This window comes from Hibiscus syriacus, unplaced genomic scaffold, assembly GCF_006381635.1.
Source record: "Hibiscus syriacus cultivar Baekdansim isolate YM2019G1 unplaced genomic scaffold, ASM638163v2 tig00001293_pilon, whole genome shotgun sequence".
In the NCBI taxonomy this organism is placed as follows: domain Eukaryota; kingdom Viridiplantae; phylum Streptophyta; class Magnoliopsida; order Malvales; family Malvaceae; genus Hibiscus; species Hibiscus syriacus.
The window spans coordinates 4,604-28,857 of record NW_024061860.1 but is presented as its reverse complement, the minus strand read 5'-3'; the positions used below and the strand labels follow the sequence as shown (position 1 = coordinate 28,857).

At 32.9% G+C, this 24,254-nt stretch overlaps 4 protein-coding genes across 4 annotated transcripts; 3 read left to right on the top strand and 1 right to left on the bottom strand.

Annotated features, from left to right (window-relative positions):
* Positions 1-2,835: 2,835 nt before the first annotated feature.
* LOC120124444 (protein NETWORKED 4A-like) lies at positions 2,836-3,647 on the top strand (the record flags this gene model as incomplete). Its single annotated transcript, XM_039143121.1, has 1 exon — positions 2,836-3,647. A coding segment is annotated over one exon (783 nt), but the record flags the coding sequence as incomplete, so codon positions are not given.
* Positions 3,648-8,631: 4,984 nt separating this feature from the next.
* Positions 8,632-11,135, top strand: LOC120124463 (protein ENHANCED DISEASE RESISTANCE 4-like). Its single transcript, XM_039143129.1, has 2 exons — positions 8,632-8,817; positions 9,062-11,135. Exons 1-2 carry the CDS (start codon positions 8,697-8,699, stop codon positions 10,879-10,881), a joined length of 1,941 nt encoding a protein of 646 aa, XP_038999060.1. The 5' UTR covers positions 8,632-8,696; the 3' UTR covers positions 10,882-11,135.
* Positions 11,136-15,737: 4,602 nt separating this feature from the next.
* On the top strand, positions 15,738-16,917 carry LOC120124481 (WRKY DNA-binding transcription factor 70-like). The gene is made up of 3 exons (XM_039143147.1): positions 15,738-16,045; positions 16,138-16,239; positions 16,377-16,917. The coding sequence occupies exons 1-3, from the start codon at positions 15,747-15,749 to the stop codon at positions 16,873-16,875; spliced, it is 900 nt and encodes a 299-aa protein (XP_038999078.1). The 5' UTR covers positions 15,738-15,746; the 3' UTR covers positions 16,876-16,917.
* Positions 16,918-17,201: 284 nt separating this feature from the next.
* LOC120124472 (mini-chromosome maintenance complex-binding protein-like) lies at positions 17,202-21,513 on the bottom strand. The gene is made up of 13 exons (XM_039143137.1): positions 21,149-21,513; positions 20,936-21,043; positions 20,736-20,852; positions 20,312-20,356; positions 19,692-19,796; positions 19,427-19,585; positions 19,047-19,121; positions 18,809-18,922; positions 18,540-18,742; positions 18,290-18,425; positions 17,935-18,162; positions 17,618-17,685; positions 17,202-17,535 (listed from the first exon to the last, which is right to left on the bottom strand). Exons 1-13 carry the CDS (start codon positions 21,443-21,445, stop codon positions 17,421-17,423), a joined length of 1,770 nt encoding a protein of 589 aa, XP_038999068.1. The 5' UTR covers positions 21,446-21,513; the 3' UTR covers positions 17,202-17,420.
* Between the last annotated feature and the right edge of the window lie 2,741 nt (positions 21,514-24,254).

Genomic DNA, 24,254 nt, shown 5'->3' with positions numbered 1-24,254 from the left:
TAGAAAAATAAAGGTGATGAAAATAAATTGAAAATAAATTGAAAATAAGAAAATAAAATAAAGAAAAAAACTAACAACATATAAAATAAGGACAAAAAACAAACGACATGACCAACATTGAGATAATAAACTGAAATGAAAAATAAAGACGAAAGAGAATAACATAAATAAAGAAACAAATGTAAATAAATAAAATACGACAAAAAAAATTAAATAACAAGAAATAAACATAAAAATAAAAGTAAAATAAATCGAGGGAAAGAAGATAAAAACATATATATATATATATATATTTATATAAATATTAACTTGTAAAAAAATACAATATATACATGCATATAGATATATATAATAAATAAATAAAATAAATAATAAAATACTAATAACACATATAAAAATAAAAAAAAAACTAATAATACTATAAAATATATAAATAAAAATTAGAATTAAAATCCCGAAAAGGACTAAATTAAAAGAAAATCTTAATTCAGGGTCGAAATCAAAAGGAAATCGGATTTAAGAATCGGATTTGGGGACTAAAATAGAAGTTATGGAAACGGTAGGGTCAAAAGGCGTAGTTTACCCCCTTTCAAAAAACACGCGGGTATAGGCTGTTGCGGGTCGGGTCACGCGGGTCTTCGTGGGCCGAGTATATAACTTAAAATTTTTAAGAAAACTTCATTTGTTCTCTCCTCATCAGCCGAACCCCCCCCCCCATTTTCTTATTTTCTCTGATTTGTTCATCAAATTGATGAACATGATGAGCAGCCCAGAATCCGGCCACCCTTGCTCCGCCTCGCCGCCGCCGTTGAACGGCGACGGCCGCCGTTCATCGGCGGCAAATCCAAAAAAAATTCATTTTTTTAAGAGCTTTTCCCTTCCCCACTTTGAATTTCCGAATAGTTTTTTAGGAAAACCAACCTCCGGGTGTAGATCGAAGATCGAAAGTTCAAAAGATCCACCCCTCTGTCATCGGCCAAAACGTTTTTCTTTGGGGTTTTCAAGCACAAAATGCAAGTAACTACGCATGCAAGTAACCAAGAACGAACAAAATAAGGTAAAAACGCTACCTTTATTTCTTTTCAAACGTTGTACAAAGATTCGGCTTGTTTCTCTATATTTGCTGTAGATTTGTGGTGTTTGTGTACAAGTCGTGTCCTCTCCTCTGATATCGTTGATTACATGGGTATTTATACACATAATAATGCTATCTCTAGTTCCGAATTTTCAGAGGTTTGTTTGGACTAAAACACTTGTTATTTTCTATTTTGGTGTCCTAAACATCCACGATGGTGGTCTGTTGCCGAGAAGCATGGGATAGAGGCGTGTATGGCGAAGACTCGTGGGGGCTGTTGATCGAGGAATTTGGTCGTGGGACATTTGGAAGGTTGGGGCTGCGGCGCTCAGTCAGGAGACAAAGTGAGGAGGAACTAGGGTTTCCAAACCCTAGTTCAACGGTTCAATTTGGACCCGGTTCAGACGGAAATACAAGCAGACCGGTTCAAGTGCTTCACTTCGGGCCATTGTTGGGCCACGTGTTACTAGTCACTGCTGGGCTACCAATCTGATGTAAACATTATTGTATATAATAATATATAACAATATTAATTGGTCAAAATTTGGTGTCTTCAGAATGGACAGTGAATAAGGATAGATGTTACGAACAACGAACATGATAGACAAACGATAAATATCATGAATTAGATGTCGTGACTATGTATGGGCATGGGTTAGGTAAGCTCAAATAGATGTCTGGATAACTTGACTCGATTTGAAAAATATAAACCCTCCATTCGACTAGAACTTAACTCGATTTTTTGAGATAAAATCTGAATCCGACCCGACCTAACTTGAAATAAAATTTTATTAAAAAATATTATTTTTATTCAATAAAAAAGAGATTTAATTAAAAAAATAATAATATATAGAGGGACATTATTGCAATTATATCTAAATATAAAGGTAAAATTATATGTTTTTCTCAAGTCGGTCGGATATTTTACACCCTAAACCCGAACACAACCTCTAAAAAAACTCGACTTGTCTTGACCCAAATCTAATTTTTAAAAGAATATGACCCAATCAAATCAGATCGAAGCTCGTCAAATTCGAGTTTTATGTCCATCCCTAATTGTGACTTTTGAAGTGAGATAATAATATTTTATTATTTCTAAATTTCTATATTTAAACAGTTAAATTATACCTTTTAAAAATATTTTTAAAATTATTTTTTACGACACTTTTAAAATCATTTTTTCAAAAATAATATCTAATCGGCCTTAAGCAGATATTTGGGCCAAACCCGTGATTTGTTTGGTTAACTAACCAAGTCCAAGGCCTGAGCAAGCACCGCACGCCTTGCCTCTACAGTTTTCCCTTTAATTTTAGAACTACGCCTCGAATCTCATAATCGACGGTGAAAGAGGAGGAGAAACATTGAGAGAAAGCCTCCATTTATCAGAATATCTCTGAGCTTTTACATTTTAGACCCAACCTTTTGAGGTTGGGTGCAACAATGAACAGTGTTTTCGATTGGGATCCGATTATTGAGTCGGTGTTTTGTTATTGGTGTGGAATAAATTAATTTGGATCATTCTCTTGATTTTCGGTTAAATAAATTTATGGTTTTGTTGTTCAACTGTGTGTACGGGTATCCACCCTGCTTACTAGTCTGTTTGGTCCGAAGGAAGGTGAATAGAAAGTAGAGGAACATTTTCTATCTAATTACTAGATAGATCATTTTTGTACCTCAAAATATGCTCCTGTAAATTCACAAGCTGCCTCCTCTCTATGTCCAGTTGAGCTTTCAATGTTGCTATCTCTTCTTAAACCTCATGCTTCAACGTTGCAATCTCTTCCTCTAATGCCTTGATCTATCTGAATTTACAGGAGCATATTTTGAGGTACAAAAATGATCTATCTGACCGTGGTCATGAAGTTGAGGAATTAAAAGGTGCATTATGCGATGCCCAGGATGACTTCTCTATGCAAAAAGCAAGGTTTCAGTCTGAAATTTTCGGTCTGTTAGAAAAAGAGAGCCTCTTAGAGGCTAGACTCAAGGAATGGGAACTAAACGAGAGAACATTGAAGGAAAAAATAAAGCAATGTGAAACAGAGAAGATGGAAATGAAAGATTTGTATGATGTTCAAGAGACTATGTTGCAAGGTCAGATCAGTCAGCTGAGGACAGAACTTGATGAGAAAGGTGCACACTTAGAAGCTCTGAACAAGGACTTTGACAAATTGAAATTGAAAAATGATATGTTTATGGCCGAGAAAGATGGAGTTACTGTAGAGGTAAACACTCTAGTAGCCGAGGTTCGTTCCCGAGAGTTGCATATTCAGCAAATGGAGGAGCATCTACAGCAATTAAGCAGGGAGCATATGCAGCTAATATCAGGAACAAAACATGCTAAGAATCTAGAAGATGAAGTAAAATTGAAGATAAAGGACCTTGAGAAGGAAGTGGATAGGCAGAGAATCACGATCTTAGATGTGGCTGAGGAGAAAAGAGAGGCAATAAGACAGCTTTATTTCGCTCTGGAGCACTACAGGAGTGGTTTTAAAGAATTTCAGGCTTTTCTCAAGCACAAACGACATGCAGTTATGGCTTCATGAGTTTGATTGATTTATGTATTACAGTATCAGTATAGTTGCTAGTCTTGATTAAGTATAAAAATTTTGAGTTAATCAAATTAATGGCACTTAAATTTTATTTGAAATCTTTTTGAGTTGGGTTTATAAAATTTGATTTTATTTGTGTCAAATGTATTTATTCAGGTTTTTGTTCAAGTTTAATTATAATTATTTATAATATTATGATATTGATTGATTTCAATTTAAATGACTCTCTCTAACCTTATATGATATGCATAAGATTTGTAATGTTATTTAATAAATTAAATATCATCTAAAATTACATAATATGTTTATAATGCTAATTTTTAAAAAATAATTGAGGATAGAGTATTGATAATAATATGAAGGAGTCAAGGAATTGGTAGAAAAAAAAGGATTGCAGTGAAATGATCAAATTGAATAACATGTAAAGTTTAAAGATTAAACTAAAAAACAAAATTATTATCAAAAAGAAAAATTGAAGTTACACATGTCTTCTAAAATGGTGAGAAACATGCGATTCAAATTTGATAATAAAAGAAAGGAATAATTGAAGAAATAGAAAAATGGATGTCCCTTGTTTCCATATGTAATGAGGTAAGGGGGAGGTAAGATAGTAGGCTGCCCCAACACCAAGATGAGAGCAGCTTCCGTAGAAGACCTCCAAATTATGAAATGCCCTCCGTGAGACTCGATCCCACGACCTCAAGGTCAAGAACCTTGTGCTCTATCAACTGAGCTGGATGGTCATCTCAATTGAAGAAATAGAAAAATCAAAGACCAAATCACAAAATAATAAAATTAATAGTTAAAATTAAAGATAGAAAAAATTATGTAATTTCAATGTTTGTTTTTTAAAAATTCAAATTAATTCGAATAATTTAAAAATAAAAAAAATAAAAAAGATTGCTCCTCATATGAAAAGGAGATTGATAAGGATGAGGTAAAGAACTGTGTTTAGCGGTTTTCATTTAACGTTTAGATGATTCTTTACCATTTATGTTTATATTCTGTTTGTGGTGGAGATTAGTTTGGTGACCAGCCGTGACTAAACTCATTTGCCGGTCATTGGAGGCAAAGTTAAAACAGACCAGTGGTTCAGTTGATCCCGCTGTTGAACCACAGACGCTGTTCACACCCAAAACACTAATAATTCACATATAAACCCAAATATTTCACAATTATATAAATTAATGCATATAAATATACAATTGTTTTTATTAAGCGGAGGAATATTATAATATTAAATAAATATCAAAATGTAAACATATTTATGGTAGAATAATACGAGTATTCTTAATTATTTGACTAATTAATACGTCTTATAAATATATGATATTTAAATATAATTAAAATTTAAAATATGAATATTTGAAATTTGATATTTTTAATAAAAAAAACTGTACAATATTAATCCAAGTATATTGATAATAAATTTTTAAAATTTAGATGTATGCATCTAAAAAAAGAATATTAAATCATGAACTCATTAGAAAACCTCAATAATAAAAGAAAATATTATTTTTCTTAAAGTCCTAAAATCGAACAGTTGCGTCTATAAGATATAAATTATCAATTACTTAAGAAACTTTTAAACAGATACTACTTAGTAATTACTCAAGCTCGCATATAAAGATCACTAAATTCAAAAATAATACATAACGGCTATGCAATGAGTATGTGAATATGGGATCTCTATAAATTATCTTAATTCACTAATAAAAATTATTAAAATAAATTATACTGAAATACTGATATTGTTACACCTTTATGATAAAAGATTAAAGTTTACAGTTATTTTTTCAATAATAATTTTATTTTAATTTCTCTTTAAAAATTTAATATATTTTATTATCACCCGATATCTATTAATAATATTTTAATATTTTATAACTAAAATTAAAAAAAAAATTATTTAATAATAAGTTAGATAAAGTCAAATTAATTTGAATTATAGATGGTAATCACTCACTCAAAAAGTCAAAACTTCTCCATTTCCCTGTTTCCCACTTCCAATCTTCTATCTATATTATTTGACTTTCTATTATGTACTTTAATGAACCCTTTAGACATTGGATAAAATCTAAAATGGCTACTAAGTAGGGATGTTCATTCTGTTAAAATCGAATCAAATCGAATCGAATTAATCGATTTTTTTTATTTAACCGTTAATCAAACCGAACTTTTTTCGAAAATATTAACCGAACCGAATCAATTTCGGTTAATTTTCGAATTAATCGAAAATTTTACAAATTTTCTAATTTATATAAAAATTAAATGTTTTTAATTCAAAAAAAAAGTTTATAATTAATTTAAATAATATATAATTATAAAATAAAATTTCAGATAAATTTTTTAATTAATTAATATTGATTTAGGTTTAAAAGTTATTGGATCTTAAATTATTAATTGAGTTTTAAATAGTTTGGGTTGAGCTCATATGTTATATATAATATATATAATATTTTTAATTAAAAAAACAGTTTACAATTAATTTAAATAATATATAATTATAAAATTAAAATTTTATATAATTTTTTTAATTAATTAATATAGATTTAGGTTTAAAAGTTATTGGATCTTAAATTATTAATTGAGTTTTAAATGATTTGGGTTGAGCCCATATGTTATATATAATATATTTAATATTTAAAATTTAATTTCAGTTAATTCGGTTAATTAATCGATTTCGAACCGAATTAACCGTTAACCGAATTCTAAAAATTTTCTTAACCGTTAACCGACCGAACTAATTCGGTTCGGTCTGTTTACCGAATTAGTTCGGTTATTTGAACACCCCTACTACTAAGAGCTATTTGTAAAATTTTATACATATAATAATAAGTTAATATATAAAAAGATATTTAAAAATTATCTGAGATATAATTAAATATATATATTGACGTGAATATTTGTTTGATAATATACTTATATTTATACATGTAAATGTGTCATGAAAAATGTATGATATATTTAGTGATGGTTGATATATATATATGAAATTAAAAGCACAATGACTTTGTTAATTTAACTATATAAATATATTAATTTATCTCTGTGTATATATATGTTACATGTATATGTGATATATATATATATATTAATTTTTTTTTCATAATTTATAAATTAAAATGTTTATATATTTTTATATTTTAAATTTAAAATAATTTTTAATTTTAAAAAATAAACTCACAGACTTAAAAAATCAATTTGGTCCTCAAACTTAAAAAAAATCAATTTGACCCCTTGAACTAGACAAAAGAAATCAATTTAGTCTCTCTACCACGTTATCATCCACCATTGACCATTATGTCAATGTTATAAACTGCCAGATTAAAATTGTAACAATCAACATTCAATTCCATTGGTCAAATAACCAAATTAATTTTGTTTCTCAATTTAGAAGTTACATTGTAAAAAAGTTCTCGAGTCATATTAATTTTTTAGAAAAAAATTTTAAAGACCTTAAATACCATTAAACTATTATATTATTATTAATCTAATTAATTTATATTATCCTAATACCAGTGTTCAAAAATAAAAGAACAAGGAGGGATAGGAGTTTAAGTTGAGTTGGTAAAACGGCAATTAGTTTATTTAGTGAACGATAAAGCACAACGCCGGCAGCAAAATTCAAAAGCGGCTACATTAGTTCAGACGCTTAAAAGGAGAAGTATACAATGAAACGACATTGTGGGCAGGAGTTTTGTACCTTGAATTTAACTTTTATGAACAAAAAAAATAGTATTAGAAGAGTTGGTTCTCTATAATAAATTTTAATTAATACCTGAATCTAAACATAATCAAAATCTCTGTAATCATATCTAATTCCGAAAATAAAAATGAATCGAAAAAAAGTAGTAGAGTATAATTATATATTTTTAAAAAACTTTTATCTGACTCATGATCGATGATCTAATTTCGTAACTCAAATTTATAACTCTATGCTTTTAAATTTATGATATAAATTTTTAAATTTAAAATTCTAACCTGAAATATCACGTCCCTAGTTGTTCCAAAACGTAAGAAACAAACCACTCTGCCTTCAACTCATCAGCCCCACCCCAGTTGTGGGTATATGGAGATGGGTTACGTGCGGCATGCTTAATAAACGGTTAAAAAAAGACGTTATTGATTTTATTATTATTTAAATAATAAAATTGATAAAAATTGACCGAAATAATTATTATTTTTATCAGTTTTGTTATTATTAGGCGTATTACCGGTATTGGTAAAACGCTACCAGTTTTATTATTTTTCTACCTGATTTATTATTATTGGACACTTTTACCGGAAATATTAAAAAATTTGATGTTTTAGGTAAAAATAATAATATTTTAGATAATTTTTTACCGGTTTTTAGGTATCTTTCAATGTCTCTCTCCCCCTTATTCAGAGTTGAAACTATAGGAAGAAGTGGTTTTCTTGGGCAGCCTTAAACACCACGAAATTATGAGAGTTTTCTCCATGTAAAGATCCACTCTGTTTCCATTTGCATCTCTTCTTCCTTGAAAACACGCTTTCTTCATTTCCTTCTTTTTTTTTCCCATTATTTCAATACTTATTCTTCTCTTCCTATTTTGGCTTACTCTTTTCATCTAATCCAACATTATGTTTTTTTATTCCGTCGCAGCTGCTTTTGCTTTTAAAACTCAGCTTCACCATCTGACTGTTCACGTTACAATTGGGGTGTTCTTTACTTTTTCTTTTACTAGAACCTGAATGTTAGAGGCATAACTCTACTTGAACCCTCAAATTCTAAAACTCAGCAGTCTTTTCTTTCTTCTTTTGGTTAATCTGTAAGGCCAATTAATGAATTTCTTTCCATGTGTCCTTCGATATTTGTATGTATGATCAGTAAATTGGTTCCCTAGTTGTCCTTAATTTGCTTGGCTTAGTAAGCCAAGACAATGCTCTTTTTGAATCTGTTCATCATATATCATCAGTAGAATCCAATTTGGTTGATATTCATGTTATCCAGAATTTTCATTTTTTTCCAACCATCCTTTTGCAGACTGGATTTAGCAGTAGAAGTTCGATCACAGCAGGTTGGCCTACATCTACAGATTTGGTTGAATATGGGAGGTGGAACAACTCCTAGAGTTCGATTGGTTCGATGTCCAAAATGCCGATTGCTTCTTCCCGAAGTCGAAGATGTTCCAGTATACCAGTGTGGAGGGTGTGACTCAATTCTCGTAGGTAAGCATCTTTCGTAATAAGAAACTTGCACATGTTAGAATTCGAACCTTAAACCCAGTGCTACTTTATAAGGAAGCTATTCTATAAACTATATTGATCTTTCGGGTTCAACTTTTCCTATACCTTGCAAAATAATTTGAGCTAAGACATATATCACTCTTTCACAATGGTAGGGTATCCTCGTGGACTATGAAAGACTACCTTCTTGATTCTGCTACTTATTTCAGTGTTTTCCTGTTTGAAGCTAAAAACCGAAAAGCCATGGTCGAAAGCATGTCCCTCTTGCAAGAAACAGGAGCAGCTGGTTCAGATAAACTGGTTCATGTGTCTGAAAATGGAGAATCTAGAAGCTCAACACCACAGAAGGTTCACTTGAGTCAAGACAGTGCCTCTCAGTCTGGGGATCTTGATGAGAATTCATCCATTGAAGGACAATGTAATGATCGAAAAACATCCGGCGATATTGATAATAAATGTGAAAAGCTTGATGAAAATGGATCAAATGAAGGGCGGGAAGATGGAAGTGGACAATTACAGTTGGAATCTTCAGAAGATTGCAATGTTCAGCAGCAAGGAGTTTCCATTGAATGCTTTTCACCCGCTGAACTTCATCATGAGAATGAAGAGTTGATGGTAGAAGAGGCAAATGACAAAACATTGCAGTTAGAAAGTGTTTACACGGGATCAAAGTCTAACAACAAAATCGATTCCAATATCCGAGACTCGAGCTTTGACGACCCAGATGCTGCAAGAGAGAGTAATTTAACTGTTACTGCTAGTGCAGCAGCAGGGGAAGTCATTTCATCAGATAACCTCTTCTCTTCTCCGAATGGACTGATGGAGCAACCTCAGAGAAGTAATCATCGTGTGTTCGACCACGTAAGCCCTACAGAGTCCTTCAAAACTTCGGATTTTGTTAGCCCTGGCTCAGAGCTCAGTGATCCTGATCTTGGATATTCGTCTAAATCGACTACCACACGAACCTCTCATGCTAATGATGGCAGTATCTCTTCTTATGATGGAATGGATGATCAATTCCTTGACCAGAAAATACATTCATTCAAGAATAATTATAGGGCTGCTAACTATCTTGTTCCCGAACCCGAAGAAAGGAAAAGAAAAGAAAAGTTGCCTGCCAAAGGCTTGATGAATGGTAATGCAAGAAATTTCTCATCAGAATTATCCAATAAGAAACTTTACGGCACAGCAAAATACAGCAAGTGGCATCGAGATGAAGCACTAGAGCCAGTATTGCATCAGCGTCCACCCAGAAGCTGGATGAAACTAGTGAGAGATGAATATCCATCTCGACATCCTTTCTTTCAAAGGGCATCCTTGCGTGGATACGAAAATGCCGGCCCTTCACGTGGATTGCATGATGAGTTCCCTGAGTACAGTGAACAAGAGAACATGAAACTTTTAAGAATGGTTCGTGAACTGCAGGATCAGATTAGCAAAACATGCAATCTGAATGGAAGAAAGACCACAGGAAGGGCTTCCATTGATGTACCTTGGAGGCAAAAGCATTGTCCTACATATTACTATCCCCAGGAAGAAAAAATTTATCCAAGGCATGAGATTGACAACTCCTGTACATGCTTCCATCCTCAAAGGTGGCCGTGTTCAGAACAATTGCCTCCACCGATGTTTCGACAAAGCCAAGGATATTGTAGAGCCCACTCAGGCCATCGTTGTCATAATTGCTACAGCTATTGCCCCTCTAGTCCCCATAGATATTTAAAGTCCCATTTTTCTAATTGGAGCCATGAAATTATATCTGGTGCTCAGAGGTATAGAGATCACGAGTTGAAGGGGTATTCGAGAGACAAACATTACTCAGTTAGGCGACATGGCCAGCCAACTGCCGGTGGAGCACCATTTGTAACTTGTCATCATTGCTTCAGACCACTGGAGCTGCCGGGTGATTTTCTACTTTCCAAAAGGAGGTTCCATCAGCTAAGATGTGGCGGTTGTTCCAAGGTACTTACATTTTCACTTCAAAATGGAAATCATATCGTTCCTTATGAACCGGTTGGGAACAGAACCTCCACCATGCGAAGTTGAGACCTGCAGAGATGCGATTACCTGCATCAAGAATATATTGATATCAGCATCTTGTAAACTCATATTTGAGAGTGCACATGTCTTCCTCTGATTATGATGGAACATTCATGTAAAACCTTAGCTTCTGGCAGCGGGCTGAAATTGAATAGCATTGATCTGATTCTTTTGTAGTAATACAGAACACCAGTGTAATACCAGTGTTTAACATTGCATGAATGCATCATAGACTGGTTGAAAACCCAGAGATTTAAACAGATAATTTACTGCCAAATGAGATTGGATCCCCTTAGAAATAGCACTTGCATAATGGGTTGACCACGTTGAATGCTCAATTTTGGGCTGTTGCTGCTCGCTTTAGGTTTTTCCTTCCTCCTCTCATTGCTTCTCCTTGTTCAGCTAATAATTTTTAGGGTTACAATGGTACAGATTTGGATATTTATGAATACCATTTGTTCTTTTACAAAATTTGAACACTACACTATTACAAACTCGTAGAGATTTGAATGAATGATAGTAGATATTAACTCTTTCAAGTAATGGACTTGAATATCCATTATTCGAATTAGCTTCAACGATTGAGTTTCAAATATCATGTTTTCGACTGTGACACGTGATATCGTGGTTACGGATCATTGCACTCAGAGTTCAGTATGCAAAATGTACAAGTACTCTATCAACTTCTCGATAAAGTGGATCCTTTTAATGAGATTAAGGTTTAGAGACAGCAAATTTTGCCACAGTAGCAGTTACCATCTTATGTGTCATGTGCACAATTTCTGGCAGACCATACCCTTTCGATTTACATCCCAACCATAACTCAACAACAAAAAATTATGAATTCATGAACTCAGAAATTGTGCGTATAAAGAAGCTCAAGCTGAAGAGAACAGAACTGAAAAGGTGTTAAAGTTGAACTGATTATTATTATTCGAATTTCACTCGGCCCATCATTCTCTTATAGGTCCTCTTCAACCAATCAAATGGCTGGCAGGCAAAGGAAAATGAAATTTTCAAACATTCGAAAACTCATAAACAACTGTAATAATCTCCAACGAAAGATTTACTGTCGGGCACACTCTCTACCCTAGCCCCTTGTCACAGTTCTTAGAAGTGAAAGACTCCACTAAACATATAGCAGTGCAAAAATAAAGAGGCAGTTGACAATAGGACTAATCAATCATGGAGAATCAATTACTAGTATTCAATCAAAACCTTGTCAACAAATAAAACTAACAATAAGAATCCATTTAACCGATAAACGAAAGCAGTCCATGGTCATTTAAAAACGATAATGAGCAGGATGTACATGATGATATTAAATCATTCTGAATCAGAACAACATAAAGGAGAATTCATACTCGATGAGTGCTTCACCCTAATCAAAACTATATCCAAATTCAAACCCTCACCATAAAAAAAATGTGATTTTCTCATTATTGATTTAGAAGTTATCATGCAAATCCTTGAGTTCCTATGATATGTTCCATTGGAAAGTCCAGTTTTCCTTTTTTTTAATTACGGCATAGCCATAAAAAATGCGTGGAATGTGTGATTAAGCAAGAAAGATTTGTTCCGAGGCGTAGACTATAAAATGCGGCTGATTAGAAAGACGGATCCTTTTTTGTTTTGAGGAAATCCATACATAACCAATCAAAGTGGTTCTCATATGGATCTAACAGGAATACGGAAATGATTGTTCAAAAGAAAGAGAGAAAGAGATAAGCCTGGACCACCCAAAGAGCGGTTGGCAGCGACGCCCCACATGGCGGCAGCCTGGATGTCCGCAGGGTGTGGGCGGCGCCTAGGCTTGAGGAACTTGAATATAGCCTCTTCACCTGCCATTTCGTTGATCAGATTTCAATACACTAACCCTAAGTTTGGTTCACGAAATGTAAAATTATCAGTGAGAATGTAAGATTATCAGATAATAAGATTACTGGGAATATTACATTGTGTTTGGTTGACTTAGCAGGAATGTAAGATTACCGTGTTTGGTTAAAATAATAAAAGATTATTAGAATGTATATTTGATCAAATTATTCTTATTATATATTTGTTTTTAACAAGTTGGAAAATATTTATATATTTTATTTAAAAAATTTAAATTTATAAAATTTATATAATTTTTTTTACAAAATTAAAAATATAAAAAGCTTTAATGAAATGGTAAAATTTTATTTTAACCCTTGAACTTTATATAAAATTTTAATTATAGATTTTTTTTGTAAATTTAAAATAGTTTAAGGATAAATTTGTAATTTAACATTCGTAAAATTTTTATTATTCAATGACAGAATAATGATATTTTTGGAAAAAAAAATTAAAGGCATTTTAGTCCAAAACGCCGGTAATCCAACAATATCTAAGGAAATGAAAGTAATGACATTCCCGGTAATTTACCTCAAAAATACACTATTAGTAATCTTATATTACCGAATATGAGATTCCCGGACTAACCAAACGGAGAATATATATTCTATTTTCATGAGAATCTCATATTTCCCATCCAAACGCCCCTTTATTAGAAAAAAATGATGACGGAAATCTCCTACTTTCTGTTTTGGCTCTCAAAAATAAGTCAAATATTTTTATCCTTAATTAATTTTTAATGCGTAATTTTCATGATTCGTTTCTCACAATATATAAGGGTAAAGTACACAAAATGCTCGTCCTTAATTATTAAAAATTACAAAATAGTCACTCAACTATAGATAGTTACTTTGTTGAGTCTCTCAACTATTAAAAGTTACAAAATAGTCACACAACTATTCATTATGTATCAAATTCATCTTTTTCGTTAAAAACTTAATGGTCATCTAAGCTAGACGTTAACATGCTGACTGAGATTAATAGTTGTTTGAGATTATGAGATCAAATTTTATCATATCTCAATCAATAGGTTAACAGCCAGCTCAGACTACCGTTAATTTTTTTTAACAAAAAATGATGAATTTAGAATATAATAAATATTTGAGTGACAATTTTATAATTTTTAATAGTCGAGGAACTCAACAAAGTAGTATCCTATAATTAGGGGATTATTTGTGTACTTTACCCTCCAAGTAAACAGTTGGCACCCTCCGATTGTTCTCACTCCTCATCCACGGTGGATATCAGCTCTCTTGACCTCTTCAGCCTCTTTTTCTTTGGGATAAAACTAACATTTAGACGTATTTATTGGGATATTATTTATTATTATGTGATTATAATTTAAAAAGTATTTTAAAAATTTATATTTTTAGTAAAGAAGTGTCATATAAGACATAATTATTAATTTTTATCAGAGACAAATAATTGTATGAGTATGAGTTGAAAAAACAATTATAATGATCTTATCTTCAATCATTTAATAAATGTATGTTGAAACGAGTATATTTAAAGAAAATATATAAATTGCTTATGATTTAAAAATCTTATTACCAAAACTTATTAATTTTTAAACTGACAGAACATAAGTCTTAAACTTAAACATATCTATATTGGTACAATCAAACATAAATTTAAATATTAAGATATAAATATTTTAGACAATAACTGTCGAAGGTAATATTTAAAAGATAATATTATAATAATATTTTTATTTTTTACATATTTTTATATAATAAAAATTCAAATAAAATAAAATTATTATTTTTAAAAATAAACACAAAACTGAGACAATTAGATAAAGTTATTTACTTCCCCATCAGTATCTATTTATTTATTAAATTTTATGAAAAAGATATATATAAAAAATCTTTATTCATTCGTATCATAAATATAATAAATTTAATATATAAAAAATTCAACCACACCAACTCGACCAAGCAATAACATGGGTCATAGAGTGTTATGTATATTTCTTTTGACAAGAAAGATAATATATTTTTTAGGGTGAACTACATAGTTGGTCACTTTTGTTTCATTCTTTTAAACGGATGGTCTATCAAATCAAAAACGTTAATTCGTAGTTATTTTTATTTTGTTTTAATTAAGATGTGGTCACTGAAACGTTAACTTCCGATTCAAAAACGTTAATTCGTAGTCACTTTTGTTTTGTTTTAATTAAGATGTAGTTACTAAAACGTTAACTTTCGTTAGTTTGATGATGCGGTACGTTATTAAAAGGATTAATTTTTAATTTAACTCTTGAACTTTAGATAAAATACTAATAATGAATCTTTGTCTTTTTCCTCTGGCGATTTTGCTCCAAAGCTTGCCGTTAACCCAGTTATATATTCACCTTCATCACCATCAATCCATATCTTCACCATGACCTGGAAGATTTGAACTGAATTATTAAGGAAATAGGGCAAACACACGCTATCACTCTTAAAATATAAAATTCATATAAAAAGGTTCATTATTAGTATTTTATCTAAAGTTCAGGAGTTAAAATAAAAATCAAGCCCTTTTAATAACATACCACATCATCAAAGTAACGGAAGTTAACGTTTCAGTTACCACATCTTAGTTAAAAAATGAAAGTGACTATGAATTAATTTTTTTGAATCTAGTGACTATACATTTAAAAAAATGAAACAAAAGTGACCAACTCTGTAATTTACCCTTTTTAAAATAATTTAAGGTAATTATGATCTGTTTATAATTTTAAGCAGTCAAACATTTGAGGGCAGAAATAATAAAGGAAGATGCTGATCTAGAAGCAAGGGAAGGCCATACAAATCTTATATTTGCTTTCATCATGAGTAAACGTCATCTATATCTTGTCAGCATTTAAAGTGAGTTTCTGTCAATGCCCCCCTTTCCTCACAGTTTCCTTTCATTTGCTTCTCCCCTTCCTCATCCTCCACTTGTTCAAATCTTATATTTATATATTTACTGGATCAAGACAAGCCAAAAAAACAAAACTTTTTTTCCCGGTTATGGGCAGTGTTTCAGCCAGGCCTGAAAGGGCAATAGAAGAACTTGTGGAAGGCCAAGAGTATGCCAACCAGCTTCAGATTCTTTTCCGCAACCCCTCATCCTCTCAAGGAACTGCCCATCTCTCATCGGCACTTATCGACAAGATCTTGAGATCTTTCGACCAAGCACTTGCTGTGCTGAGTTCTGTTGAATCTGCTGAGGTTTCTCTGTCCCATACAGCTTCTAATGAAGATTCTTCTATCAACAGCAGCAGCAGACCACCTGCCACTAAGGGCAAGAGAGGATGTTACAAGAGAAAGTAAAGAGAAATTCTGTTTCTTTTGTTTATGCATAGCTTCGATTGTTTCATTCATGGACTGTAATAGTAATTGGATGTGTTTTTTATTGCAGGAGGAGTGCAGATGCATGGACGGTTGTTTCTGCTACAATGGAAGATGGTCATGCTTGGAGGAAATATGGACAAAAAGAGATCCTCAGTTCTAAACACCCAAGGTAATTCACTTTTGTTTCTCTATTTCTTCACTTGTTCATAATATAGGATCTTTATTTCCTTTAAATCAATGTATCATGTGAACATTTCTTAATCAAGACAAGCACATTGGAACTAACCATGTGGTCCAATTAAGCAGGAGTTACTTCAGATGCACTCGCAAGTACGATCAAGGCTGTGGAGCTATCAAACAAGTCCAAAGAATGGAAGACGGTTCCCAAATGTATCGGACCACTTACATCGGTACCCACACCTGCACCAACCACGCATTCAATGCTCCTCCCCTAATCATCACAAATTCTGAAAGTTGGGAAACTGGCACCGTCGATAACGGTGACTCGGAAATTCTGATCAAACACCACGATCAGCGATCTGATCCGACTCCGAAGAGTGTAGCAATAAGGCAGGAAACAAAGGAAGAGACGTCGACTGATGTTACGGAGTTGGATTGTATGATGTGGAAGGATTTGATGGGTGATGGGTTTGAGTACTGCTCGGAGCCTGGTGAGATGGTGTGTAACGTGTATCCAGCATGCGCAGAAATGAGTTGTCCAAATTTCGAATTGGAATTTGGGATTAAGCCTATGAAGTTTGAGAATGACTTTGAATTTGATGATAGTGATGAGTGTGAACTGTAAATGACTTTCTTATTCCATGTAATATGATGATGTGTAATTACATAAAGTTAACGGCCGTTGAAGCAATTTCAAGGTGAATATCCTTTCTTTACCATTTTTTTCAAAATTTTAAGTCTAAAATTATTATTATTTCGAAATGAATTTAAAATCTACAATTTTTAAAATATTAAACAAATCTTATTATATATATTTTATTTATAATTTAATCCATATACAAATAATCCAAGCATTGTTCCATATCCATAGGTGGATGTTGATTTGAACCACCACTTAAACGATGAATACTAATTAACTAAAGCTTAAGCTGGCAGTCGACAGATTTAATATAATTATAATAAAAAAAAACCTAAATTTATATTGACTTTAATAAGCATTTGATCCAATCTCAACAACAAAGCCAGGAATTAGACATGAGAATACGTTAGAGAGCAGGGTAGAGTAACAATCATACATGACAAACATTGGTTTTGAAACATCATAGGCCTTTTCATGGCCTTGGGGGAAAGAAAAAGAAGAAACATCATTGCCAATATCAAGCATCTGATCTACTTGAGCCTCTCCTTCCTTAGCCTCTCCATTTCTTTTACCATTTGCCAATGTTCCAATGTCAGGCTGGTTTCTCCCAAACTTGAGGATATGAGGCGGGCCATCGTCAACCATCTACACATCATTCATTTTTTTATTTTATTGCATCCAACATCTAAATGAGAGTGGAATTATAATGCAAAGCTCTGTTTCTAACCTGCTAAAATCTCGACTGCCTAAGCTCCGATCTGCTTGTCTTGCAGCAACCAAGTCATCTTCTACCACCTGTGATGCGAGTAAACCTAACTTTTAAACACCCCGAGACCTCCCTTCCGTATATAAAATGGAAAGAGAAAATGATCTTGAGCAACAATATAAGCAATGCTAGAAAAAAAACCTAGCCACAAACTGAATATAGTCCATCTAATTCATCCACAGAGATCAAATGTTCAACATAAGCATACCATTAACTAAGATATTAATAGTGATCAAATCAGAATCACCGAGAGATGCATAAATCAATTTAATTCGTACCTTCTGCATCTCAGATCCAATGGAATGCGGTAATGATCTAACAGTAGCTAGGTACCATCTCCAAGCTTCCAGTGCCTCTCCAACTGGTATTTCGGAGGATTCAAGAGAAGAAGGCTGAAAAGGTACAATTAGATCAGCAGGAACAATATTAGATTTCCCCTCTGAGAAGATAAGTAACTGGACATCCGCTGCCATTTCCACTTTGTAGTACTGAAAGTCATATTCCACCTGAAACAAAGTATATTCAATGTTGAACTTGTTGCATTATACAGAATAAAGACAAAATATACAGAATAAAGACAAGGACTATCAGTGCAGAAACATGCACACATGTTTAAACAAAGTGACAGCTTACTTTTTGAAACTCTATTAGATTTTTCAGCAACTTTACATTATCAATTCCAATAGAGTTGAGGCTTCCCGATTCTAGTTGGGTTTCATCAACCATCAAGTGTGATCCCTCAGGTAATTGAAGAACTCCTGGAATCAATCTGCAATACATTACAATGTGAAGTTATTAAGAAAAATGATTGGTAGGTACCTGCTTTCTTATTGATTGCAGGAATATTAACCTTCCCTTAGTACAGGTATATGATTAAGGATACCTGTTTGTTTGATAATCCTTTTTCGGGGCAAGAGAGGCAGTGTTCAGATATTCCAGTGTGAGAGGCATGCAATTCGTGAATGGTAGCAGGTTTTTGAAAGCTTGGCTAAGTCGAGTGCCAAACACAGATACACTTTCTTTGCTTAAACCAGTTAAATTTAGTGACAGCTTCCCAACAGCAACATCATCTACTCGAGTGTGAACCTGTCCCCAATATGATCAGTTTCCCACAGTCTAAGATGGAAGTTGAAAGGAAGCCTTCCACATTACCTTGGACAGAAGATGCAACAACATGAAATGAGCAGCTACCCCATCATTGCCAAGAACAACCGTAAGATGCCTGAACAAAGCTTCCCTTATCTCTTTCACCAAATGTGGCTTTGGCTGAAAGATGAAGATTAAAAAGTCAAGAAAAAAAAGATAAGGTAACCTCACTAGATAATGGAATAGAAAACTAGTCGGCATAAGGCAAAAAAATGCAGCAATTCATAAATTTCATGTACTATACCTCCATTATTGGGGAGCCCAGCAGAAAGTCATGCACTGCAAGCTTCCTATGTACAAGACAGTGCAGGCGTGGGACCTGCAACAGGACAACACAATGATACAGCAAGACACTTGTAGAGCTAATAACAACGTGCATCATCAACTTGTACATGAATACTGCGTGTCGGGCTACAAAATCCTTACCATAATAACTAATAAGTGTGGTAAAACACATAGACTGAAGTATTCACAGGGCATTTTCTTCAATAATTTAATCTCAAAAACTACATTTTCGTTACAAAGAAACTTTAGTAACCCAATAACCCACTATTAAAGAATTAGCGGGCCTAAAACAAACTCTGATGACAATGAAGCCACAGTGTTTCACAGCTGGGAGGATACCTTATTAGGGGGCAAATGGACCCGTGCGTCATCATATAAAATATTTGATAACTCATCATTTTCATCTTTCTCAACTGCAAGCTCTGAATAGAAAGTGAGGACACCAATAAACTCAAAAACATCATTCAGCTTCAAGTCTGACTCAGGAGAATCATATATCTGCATTTTAAAAATAGAAAATAATCAAGCTTGGTTGAAAAGAGAAGAATAAAACCACTATCTATAAACTATTTTAATATATCTGGATGTACATGAAATCATTTACCTTTACCAGACAAGGAAGGTTATCTTTGTCAACAAATTGAATTGTACTCATGCTTGCGGTTTTAAGATCCATAGGTTCTGATGAAGCAGGAGGTTCATTTTCTCTCTAGCAAAAAAAAACCTGATTAGGACCACCTAATTAGGGGTTGAGCCCCCCTCCATATCCAATACCATACCGTACAAGTTTAATCAACACAAGTATGACTTAATGTCTCAAGAATTCATTAGTCCTACACACGAATGGTGATTACCTATGTATCATAAATTAATGGAAAAAAAGATAATGATCTCAATCTCAATTCCTGAAGTAGCATGTAAAGGTAAATTTAAGAAAAGGAACGTTAAGCAAAATCCAACATATAATACCAAAGCACTTGTAACCTCAGGCAACGCAAATCAGAATTTGGCTCGAGTGAGAACATATGGACTTCATGAGCATTCATAGCAAGTAATAGCGTACACTGAATATGGTACCAACACATACAGTTGAAAGCAGAATCTTTAAGCTCAGCTGATCAAGCAAAACTAAATAACATCTCCAAAGTCTTCACTTATAATGGCTAAAATATTTCTTGGATGTTGATAATAATGAAACTAAAAATTTGAGTTGGGGCTTCTTACCATCTTCTTGGTAATTGGAGATCTTTTAACCTCATCCTCAGGAGCCTGAAAAAGATATAGAATTCAAGTTTAATAAGGTAAACCATAAATACATCATAACCCAGCACTAAAGGAACCAGATAATAAGGCATTGATCTTGAGGAGTTTTAAATGTGCAAACCAAGTGACTGTACTTCACCATACCAATTACCATACCCTCCACTAGAGAACAATTAAGTGGTTCGCCAAAGCAAGACCTTAAACAAAATCCTAACTAGTTTAGGGGGAAAAACAAACACAAATTGTTCTCATTGTCAGAAGAAGAAAAAAACCATTGTATAGAGATTAGCCTGTTTTTATGATTGTGTTATACGTTTAGGCCATATAGTGGGAGAATGGGACACAATGAAATGAATTGATAAATGGTAAGTTGAACAAAACCAACCAAATCCATTGGGACCTCGTCTTCATCATTCATCCTACGGCGCTTCTCCCTGCTTTGGGATGACCACTTAGGATCCATGTCGCAAGAAAGTACAGTCCATGAACTCTGTCCCGGAACCTGAAGAAATCAATAGAATCACAACCAATGAATAATGAGAAAATTGACAACCATCCTTAAAATACAAGTAAACGAGAACTTACAGGAACACAATAGAGCAAGCGACGCTCCCAAATACACGTATCAGAAGGGGACTCCATTGCGTATTGAGAAACATCCGTGAACTTGTTGGTCCGCCATGAACACCCTTCCTTTATTTGGCAACAGAAAAGAGAAACATAAAACCCAGAATTCAGATTCTTTGAAAAAATGAAAGAAAGAAGGGAGTAAACTTTTAGAGTGGAAAAGAAACTTACCTCCCTGTAAGCACCAACATAGAATTCATTTCCCAACATGTCCTGGATCATGCCACGGTAACGGACAAGACAGTTGTGCTGAACCCATCTCAGCGTCTTGGGATTAAGAATGGGAACCTGGGAGAGACCCGATTCCTGGAAGAGGAAGTGGCGGAAGAGTTCAAGGGCACCCCAATCCTTGCCGTCGAAGGCGGAGGGATGGGTCAGGGTCTCTGATCCTAACCCTATCGCCTTCTCAAATGTCAATCGGACGGCACCCAGTGGGTTCGACATGCAATCGTACGGTGGACCGCCCATTTCTCACTCTTTCTCTCTGATTGATCGATTTGCTTGACGCTACTTAGCTTCCCGCGTTAAAAGGTACGAGGTGGGTGGGATTTCCCGCCAGTTCTTCCCGCCATTTTGGCAGTGATAAGAGTCCTAGAGAACACGGAAAAAGCCCAAATATAGGTGGAGTTTGGCCCAGGATCTTGAAGAAACGAAGAAGCAAAATGGGCCGAAAGACAGGCCGAAGTGGTAAATGGCCTACGGAGATTCAATTTCAAGTGAAGTCTAATGCCCTTACTGATCGTAATCAGGCGTAAACCTAGTGAAGTCTAATGCCCTACTGATCGTGATCAGGCGTGAACCTTGGATTGGAGCATTGTTTTTGTGTCTATTTATTTATTTATAACATAATTATTAATATCTAAAAAATATTTATGTTTATTTATAATTTATAAATAATTTTAATTATATACATATATACATATGAATATATTTATATAATATCGAGTACATGTTTATTTATTATCTATAAAATTAAATGAATAAATATAAATAAATAAATTTTAAATAAATAAATAAATATGAATATAATCTTAAATATTTTAATGAACATGGATAAAATAAATAAATTTTAAAATAAAAAAAAAAAGTCTTGTATGTTTAAACTCAATTCACATTAATATTAACATATATCCAACCGCTATTGATTATAGGATTATTATGTCATATATTGTGGGAAAAACTTTTAATATTGTAAACAAATTAAATTAAGAAATTATTAGTAAAATATTGAAAAAATTGTAACTTCAATAAATTTTCATATTTATTTTTAAATTATTCTTATAAGATTAAAAATAGTTAACAATAATATTGGATTGCGACGATTATAAAATCTGATAAATTTATATATGATTAATGTCATCTGATTTATGAGATACCATTAGAAAAGGAGTTTCAGAATAAGATGGGGATGTTAGTCCTCTTTTTGATTTTGTATCATTATTGTATAGAAGATTTTATAGTGATATATTATTGATGTCAAACGTAATATTATGATGAGTATTTATAAGTTGACCGATTAAATAGATTTATTGTAAGATAATAAATTGCATATATATTTTTCATTAGTCATGTCATAAAATTAGATGTCTGAAGACCCAATAAAAAATATTTAACATCCTAATTAATTAAATGTTGTTTTAGAGTAACTAATAACCCTGAGTGCCCAGGTGCTTAACTGGGTGGAGAATCCATTTCATGCTTGCCTCGAAGTTGATTGGAATTTGAATCAGGCAGATGATTATAGACTAATTCTGTTTGCAAAAACACATCACTTCCCATAAGAAATGCACAAATAAATCAAACCCACCCTTCACCTCGAACTACATAAATGTATTCATTTCTATATAAAACATATATCGTCTCTATACATATATATATCACTTCAGTTTTTAACATGCTAATACTTTATATGTATCGATGGATTAGAAGAGAAAATCTGGAAAACAATTAAGGGAAAAACCAAAATCATTTTAGGAAGATTCAAAGAGAAAACAGCAACCAGATAAAGAGTGATGCATGCACGGCGATGTATATATATTTAGTGGCCAATTCCTGGGCTTGGAACATCACCTTGCCTTCTATAGAAATCATTGTAGTCATAATCACTTGGGATGCTGGGGACATCTCCCGGGTAATCATGCTCCATCTCTAAAAGCTCTCTTGTTCTTGTTTTTGCCGGTGAACTAAGCCTGCCGGTAGCTTCTGCCAAGCGCCGAGAACTACTAGTCAGGAGAAGCATGAGTACTGCAAAAAGCAGCAAAAAACTGGGTTTTTTGAACTCTTTATTCACCATTTTCACAAGCTGGATTAATTTTCACTAGTTTTGGAGAAAGTTAAGATATGGCCTCCTTGGTGATTTATAAGGGCACATTGCTTGGTGGGTATCATTATTTATAATTATTTGGTTCATAAAAAGTAGGGCAGGAGCATGCAATGATAAAGTATGAAAATTTTCTATCTCTTTGGTAAATGAGAAACGAATTAGTTGTTAATTTATGTGAAGAAGGTTACATATGCTGCCATCATGACTAATGAGTAGTTGCTGTCTTTTGACTCAGCACGTTCATGTCTTGAGTGCACCTGAGAAAACAACTTAACATATTGCTTTTTATTCAACCTATGACCAATTAAAACTAGGTTAAATTATAGGATATCTAGTCCTTTAACTATTTATGAGGTTCTATTTTGATCACTTAATTTTTTTTTAAATCATACTTAACAACGTTACGTTTTAATTTTATTTTAATTCACTGTTAAAAAATTAACTGTGATGATAATGTGATATTATAAGATAATGTCATATCATCATTAAAAAAAACATATTGCAATGGGTAAATGGGATAAAACTGCCTGCAGGCGTGACAAACCCAATCCTATTTCCTCAATGTCTTCTTCTTATTATAGTTGTCTTTTAGTTCACTTGGTTTATTCACCCAAAAAAAAAGTTGCAGATCCTGCTCCCTTTTTATTTATAATTCTACTTAAGACACACAATGATTTAATGATCAAAGATATGCACTATTGATTTTGCAAGCTTACTCGGTTGGTCCTTTGTTGTGAATAACAACGCTTGAATGATTTTTTTTTCCTATCAGAACAGCACTCTGTCAAACACACTTCTGTGTAAAGCATAATTAAGGAAGTTTCTCAATAAAATTTAAAATAGAGTATACAAATAATTATTAAATTGTATTAAAATAATATTTTTAACACTGATTTTTTTAATAGTCTAAATGGTTATAATATAATATTTGTTCATAATTTTTTTTAGTCATTA

Coding starts and splice junctions, on each gene's coding strand:
- LOC120124481 (XM_039143147.1), top strand. CDS start 15,747: ATGGGCAGTGTTTCAGCCAGGCCTGAAAGGGCAATAGAAGAACTTGTG. Junction 16,046..16,137: donor AGAGGATGTTACAAGAGAAA/GTAAAGAGAAAT, acceptor TTTTTATTGCAG/GAGGAGTGCAGATGCATGGA. Junction 16,240..16,376: donor CTCAGTTCTAAACACCCAAG/GTAATTCACTTT, acceptor CCAATTAAGCAG/GAGTTACTTCAGATGCACTC.
- LOC120124472 (XM_039143137.1), bottom strand. CDS start 21,445: ATGGGCGGTCCACCGTACGATTGCATGTCGAACCCACTGGGTGCCGTC. Junction 19,122..19,426: donor TCCATTTGCCCCCTAATAAG/GTATCCTCCCAG, acceptor GTCCTGTTGCAG/GTCCCACGCCTGCACTGTCT. Junction 17,686..17,934: donor TTGGATCTGAGATGCAGAAG/GTACGAATTAAA, acceptor CTCGCATCACAG/GTGGTAGAAGATGACTTGGT.
- LOC120124463 (XM_039143129.1), top strand. CDS start 8,697: ATGGGAGGTGGAACAACTCCTAGAGTTCGATTGGTTCGATGTCCAAAA. Junction 8,818..9,061: donor GTGTGACTCAATTCTCGTAG/GTAAGCATCTTT, acceptor TCCTGTTTGAAG/CTAAAAACCGAAAAGCCATG.